Source organism: Callospermophilus lateralis, chromosome 1, assembly GCF_048772815.1.
Source record: "Callospermophilus lateralis isolate mCalLat2 chromosome 1, mCalLat2.hap1, whole genome shotgun sequence".
NCBI classification, from domain to species: domain Eukaryota; kingdom Metazoa; phylum Chordata; class Mammalia; order Rodentia; family Sciuridae; genus Callospermophilus; species Callospermophilus lateralis.
The window spans coordinates 224,126,665-224,133,044 of NC_135305.1; the positions used below are offsets into that span (position 1 = coordinate 224,126,665).

The window sequence follows — 6,380 nt, forward strand, 5'->3', positions numbered from 1 at the left end:
TGGAGGGGAGCAGGAGCAGGGCGCTGCACAAGCCAGGCTCCCATGAAGAGAAGGAAGGCAGGGAGCATGGGCACAGAGGGCACATCTCAGAACAGCACTCTTAGGAAAGCAACAAGTGCGGGACAAGCAGGACATGAGCAGGGACGGCTCTCAAGCAGTGCAAGGAGCCCTGGGACAGCCTTCCAAGGCCATGCATGGAACCAGGTGAGAAGCTTCATGGGACTCAACACCCAAGCCCCACAGGAGCAGTGCCTGACTGGGCCCAGGGCAGGGCTGCGAGGCCTCACCTGTGGCTGAGGTGTGCAGGTGGAGGGCTCTGGGCAGTAACGTGCCTCCTTGTAACTAACAAAAGCTCCTTCCCACCCCCAGGAACCTGGAGCAGGAACGCCACTTACAGGGGCACAAGCTGACCCCAGGACTCTCTGTTCCCAGCATGGAGCTTTGGGCGGTAAGGATGGGCCTTACTGCTCATGATAGGCAAGCAGAGTCACGCCCCAGACCAACTGACCATGTGATTCATTCTTGGAAAGTGACCTTCACAAGCCATCCCAAACCAGCCCAGGGACCACCTGCTCACCAGCTAGAGCGCCTCCAGGTCAGTGTGCAGGGTACTTGGGCCACGGAGGGCCTGTAGGGATCCAATATACTGTCAGTCTTCAGTAGCGTGGGCTGGACGGCGGTGGGGTGGGGTGGGGGTGGTGCTGCGCCCCTCCCCCGAGTCCCGCCAAGGCAAGGCCCTACTGAGGTGGATGGCACAAGGCGTCCATCCTCTGGAGCACAGTGTTTCTGGGAATGGGCTGGTTTGCTTTTTGTATTCCTGTTAATAAGTACAGTAGCGACTTCTCATATGACCATTAAGTATGAAGGAAAAAACATGAATTTCCCAACTGATGTAACTACTTCTAAAGAATAAATCTGTTTGTTTGCTCTAAATGCAAGGATTCAGCTGGAACATAAATTGTTAATGTTTAATGAGAAACCCCCTGCAGAAAAAACAGGTTTTTGAGAAAATCTAGAGAAGAAAAAATTAATATTAAGAGAGATTAGTGCTTGGTACTGGACAACTTTTTTGTACCTGTGCACAATGGTTTGGTGCTCTTGCTCTTGTTTGATTAAAATTAGAAGCCTCTCTTTTCAAGCTAACCACTTGTCATAACTGTAGCGCCGCTTTTAGTCAGTAAGTCAAGAAAGGTGTAGGCCAATAGCCTGGGACATTTCTAACTATTAAAAGCTAACTAAGCAGAAACAGCTCAAAGCAAAACACTTGCTTATGCATAAGCCAAGATACATTCTTCTTAGTGCTCACCTAGCACCCGGGGGGCCCTGGTTTCAATCCTCAGCACCACATAAGAATGAAATAAAGATAATGTGTCCAACTCCAACTAAAAAATAAATTTTTTTTAAAAATGGGCTATTTCTAACATTTGAGCCATTTCATTTAACAAAATCAGTGCTAGGTGTGGCCACAAGCAAGGAATTTAGGAGGCTTAGGCAGAGTATCACAAGCCCAAGATGAGACCCTGTCTCAAGACTGGTGCAGGGCATGCGCGGGCAGCACCACATAAAACTAAAAGATGTTGTGTCTGCCGAACACTGAACACCCTCCACACACCCCTTCTCTTAGGGAGCCCACAGTAGGTGAGTGAAGCTGGGTCGCATGATGGTTTCCACTTCAGCAAGGCCTTCCTTGCTTGTGGCCAGTGTGCTGGCAGGTGGGACTGTGCTCTCCGTCCCTATGAAGCCCAGTGAGGGGGGTGCAAGAGCATTTTCAAATGTTCAGTCTGTCTAGGAGGCTGCCAACCACAACCCCCTCACCTGATCACCTGTGGGCTCCCTCCAGGCCATCCTTCCTCAGTACCACCCTGTGGGGCCACCACCTTTCCAGGGACCTGGCCCACTAGAAGCCAGTGGAAACCAGAGGCCACCCAGGGATGCGTCTTGAAGCCTCATCCACCTCAGGCTGCCAGAGTGAAGCAGTGACCCACACCCATCTGCCCTGCAAACAGCAACAGGAAATGCCGATGAGGCGGAGGTGTAGCTGGTTGAGTGGCCCTCACCACCTGGATGGTTCTGGCTGCCTACCCACCCACTGCCCTTTGAGTCTGCCCAAGTCGTAGGCCTGGCAAACTGGCCACCTGAACTGTTCTGCAGGACACTTTCGAGGAATCAAGGCCACTATATATCCTCCTACCTACTTTCTTACCTCCTGCTTGGTTAGGGTAAGGTCTGAGCACCCTTCACTCTCCATACCACCCATCACAGGGCCCCACCAGGCCAGCGCAGAGGCCCCGCCACAGCCCTGCCTGTCCCCTCCCCCCCAAGAGTCCTACAAGGCATTTTTTGGGGCGTGGCTGGGGCCTGACAAGGGATGGTGTGATCCTAGTCTGACCTGGGCCATCAGAGGGGCAGACAATAGCACAATGAATGGTGGGTACCAAGAGCCATCTGAGGACTCTGGGCAAATTTAGGAGGTTGGGAGGCATGAGGTCCTGCTGCTCCCGTTCTCCACCTGCAGAGCCAGCCCCCAAGTGGAGGGCCTGAGTCTGGATGGGACAGCTGCCCATCAGCACTCCTACCCTCCTTGGCCCTGAGGTGATGGCCCTGGTGGAGTGAGCAGGGCTACCGTCGTCAGGAGGCACTGACGGAAACCAGGGGCCCACGCTGCCCATACCCACCCAGTCCTTTATATCCAACCCAAAGCACATCACAAATCTGCACCAGCTCAGGCCCCTTCTGGGAAGAGTCCATGGAAGACGGAGCCTCCCAAACCCCTGGCACTTCAAGGATGAGGGCACTCGCACGGGAGCTGGGTGTGCCTTTATTGCCCAGGCAGGCTACTTGAGGGGGATGAAGCGGGACGAATGGGTGGCCCCAATGCCAGGCCGGCCGTGCTTCACGGGCTTGTAGGTGATGGAGAACTCGCCCAGGTAGTGGCCGATCATCTCGGGCTGTGGAGGTCAAGAGCAGGGGGTCAGGGTGTGTGGGCAGACAGCGCATCCGCGCTCCCACACCCAGGGCACACCATACACACCTTGATCTCCACCTGGTTGAAGGTCTTGCCGTTGTAGACGCCAACCATGCTGCCCACCATTTCAGGCAGAATTATCATGTCCCGCAGGTGTGTCTTCACCACCTCGGGCTTCTCCATCGGGGGCGCCTCCTTTTTGGCCTTGCGCAGGCGCTTCAGCAACGAGTGCTGCTTCCGCCGCAGGCCGCGGTTCAGCCGCCGCCGCTGGCGTGCGCTGTACAGCTGCATCAGCTGCTCGCTGCGGGGGACAAGGCGGCGGGTGGGTGGCCTGCCCCGCCACACAGCTGCCCGGGGCTGCACGCCCCTCCTCTGGCCCCTACAGCGCAAGGACAGCAGGGACGTACCCAGGCCAGGCCCCGGAGCAGCCCGCCCTTCCCTGCAGGCGAATCCCTCTAGTTCCGGGGACACCGGGCGGCGGAAGGCGGCCTCGCCGGGAACACCGGGCCATCGGAGCCCTGGGCACGCAGCCACGGCCCGCGCCCACCCGGGCCCTCTACATCAAAGGTGTCTCCCGCCGGCTCCTTACTAGGACATGTCCAGCAGCTGGTCGAGGTCCACGCCGCGATAGGTGAACTTGCGGAAGGTCCGCTTCTTCTTCTGCTCCACTTCCGCCTGCGCGGGCGCGGACGGGGTGAGAAGTGGCTCGAGACCCACCCCGCGGCCCCACGAACGCGCTCACAGGGCGTCCGGCCCCGGTACGGAAGCCCGCGGGCACACGTTTGTCCCGGGGCCTTCCGCGCCCCGAGTGGTCCTCACACACCGGGACCGTCCCGCGCCCCCACCCGCAGCCCCGGAGGCTTGGAGCAGGCCGTCACAGCGCGGGGCAAGACCCCGGCCCCCGCGGGACGGCCGGAGGTCGGATGGAGTTGGATAGGGACCCACAGGGGCCGGGACGAGCAGCACTCACCATCTTGCCGGCTTTACGGAAAAGACCTCCCCGCCCCACGCCCGCGAAGTTATCGCGAGGTTGCCTCGGGCCCCGCCCCTTGGCCGTGCGCGCATTTCCGCCTTCCCGCGGCAGAGGCCGCCCCCTGGCGTCCGGAGGGCAGAACACCGGCTATGGGTATCAAAGGGGCCGCCGCCTTGGGCTGGAGTTGCCCTTTCCAAAACGCTGGTCTTGTTTGAACCTCAAGTGCGTGCTCTGTAATCAACGCCATAGGATCCATCTCAAAAGAATGCAGCGCCTACTGTTTGTGAACAGGTGTGATTTAGAGGCTCAGGGCCCAGAGGGTGGCAGGAGGCACAGGCATGGACATTGTACCTGTCAGCTGAGAGAAGAAGAGATTGGCTCTGGCCTCCCTGAAAGAAACACTCAGGCTTTCATTAACACGTTCTTGGATGCCTGTTGTCCCCACTACTGGGGAGGTCCCGGCTTGAGGCCCAGGAATTGGAGACTGAAGAAAGGAAGAGGGGATGGAGAGAGAAAGGCACAAAATAAGGGGAGGAGAGGATAGAGATAAGCAGGAACAATGTTTCTGTCTTGCTGGATTTTTTTTTTTTTTTTTTTTTTTTTTTAACCTGGGGTCAAACCCAGGTGTGCTTAACCATTGAGCCATACTCCTAGCCACTTTTAAAATATCTTATCTAGAGACAGAGTCTCCGGAGTTGCCTGAGGCCTCCTTAAACGGCTGAGGCTGGCTTCGAACTCCCAATCCTCCTGCCTCAGCCCCCCAAACAGCTGGGATTACAGGTGTGTACCACCATCCCTGGCTTTCACTGGAATTGCTATTGTGAATTTTTTGGTACTGGTACCCAAAAGTGCTCTGACCATTAGCCACATCGCCAGCCCCTTGTATGTATGTGTTATGTTATTTTGGTACTTGGGGTTGAACCCAGGGGTACTTTACCACTGGGCTACATCTCCAGTTCTTTTTACTTTTTGAAACAGGGTCTTGCAAAAATAGGCCTGGCCTTGAATGTGATTCTCCTTCCTCAGCCTGCCGGGTTGCTGAGATTACAGGTATGGCCACCAGGCCTGGCTTGTTAATGTGCCTTTGGAGGCTGGGTATATTCCCAGAAGTATTTGAACAGGTACTTATACGCTCTTGTTCACAGCAGCACACCACACCACAGCCCGGATGTGGGAACGACCCAAGCTCCTGTAAGCGGTAAGTGGATGGATGGACACACCCCATGGGATATGCTCACCTAGAGAGTCACTTGGCCAGGAGCAGAAGCGAGGTGACACGCTGCAGGGTGGATGGACCTCGAGAACCTTGTGCTCTGTGAGAACCAGAGACTAAAGGACACAGGGTATGGCTCCAGGACAGGAGAGTTCTGAGATGGGAGGTAGATCCGTGGGTACAGGGCTGGGGAGGCGCTGGGAAGTTGGTGTTCTTGGAGGTTTCAGTTTGAGAAGATGAGAAATTCTGGGGTATGGTGGTGACAGGTGTACAATGACAGGAATGTGGTCAATGCAACAGAACTCTGCCCCCAACATAGTTAAGGTGATGGGCTGGAGGTGTAGCATGAGGCTCTCTCTGTCTGATCTCTAGCACCACACACACACAAAGATGGTGTTATGTGTGCATTTTACTGATGGGGCAGGTGGCGGGGTACTGGGGCTTGATCCACGGACACTCTGTGAGACACATCCCCTAAATTTTTAAACTTTTGAGACAGGGTCTTGCTGAGTTGCCCAGGCTGGTCTTGAACTTGTGATCCTTCTGCATCAGCCTCCCAAGTTGCTGGGATGACAGGCACGTTTGTGTATGTGTATGTATCTACCTATCTACCTCAGTGGTAAGCCCTGAGCATCCACTCAGTCAAAACCATGTGAGAGGAAGCATTAACTGAGGAAAACAAGAGGCCAAGGGAAATGGCAGGTGTGAATCCATCCATGACAATGCCGGAGGCAGGCAGTCGGAACAACCTGGCTATAGCTCAAATGAAAGGCTAGTCTCCCCCATCTGACTCCATGGTGGCCTGTTTCCCTGCCTTCACCTGAGCTTGGACCCTCTGTCCACTTGGTACTGGTTTTTGTGGCCAGCAGCCAGCAAAGTTCAGGATACAGGTTGGGCTTGACAGAAGGCACTACCTACAGCAGGTCAAGGCAAGGAGCTGGCCACAGCATCACGTGTGTGAAGGAAGGTGCCTGCTCCAGGCCTGTGGCTGGGTTCTCTGCCTACACAAGCCTCCAGAGCCCTGGCTGGGTGAGCCTGCAGCTCTGCCCGTGGGGGCAAGGGGATGCAACTACACGGGAGCCCAGGGCCTGTCTGGGGACAGCAGAAGCTGCACTGTCACCTACAGATTTTTTTGTGTGCCATCGTGGAGCTCTTTTGGCTGGGTAGAAACCTGTTGCAGTTGTAGATGGACAGAATGCCTTTTTGCACATCACTTCCTTGCTAAGGGA

The 6,380-nt window shown here is 55.9% G+C and overlaps 1 protein-coding gene across 1 annotated transcript; it reads right to left on the reverse strand.

Annotated features, from left to right (window-relative positions):
- Positions 1-2,798: 2,798 nt before the first annotated feature.
- Positions 2,799-3,978, reverse strand: Rps15 (ribosomal protein S15). Its single transcript, XM_077106032.1, has 4 exons — positions 3,936-3,978; positions 3,555-3,640; positions 3,032-3,266; positions 2,799-2,948 (listed from the first exon to the last, which is right to left on the reverse strand). Exons 1-4 carry the CDS (start codon positions 3,936-3,938, stop codon positions 2,835-2,837), a joined length of 438 nt encoding a protein of 145 aa, XP_076962147.1. The 5' UTR covers positions 3,939-3,978; the 3' UTR covers positions 2,799-2,834.
- Positions 3,979-6,380: the final 2,402 nt, after the last annotated feature.

What these genes read in the sequence shown, in the direction of transcription:
- Rps15 (XM_077106032.1), bottom strand. An exon ending in CAGCTGCTGGACATGTCCTA is followed by an intron (nt 3,267 to 3,554) that starts GTAAGGAGCCGG and finishes TGTCCCCCGCAG; the next exon opens with CGAGCAGCTGATGCAGCTGT. An exon ending in TCAACCAGGTGGAGATCAAG is followed by an intron (nt 2,949 to 3,031) that starts GTGTGTATGGTG and finishes TGACCTCCACAG; the next exon opens with CCCGAGATGATCGGCCACTA.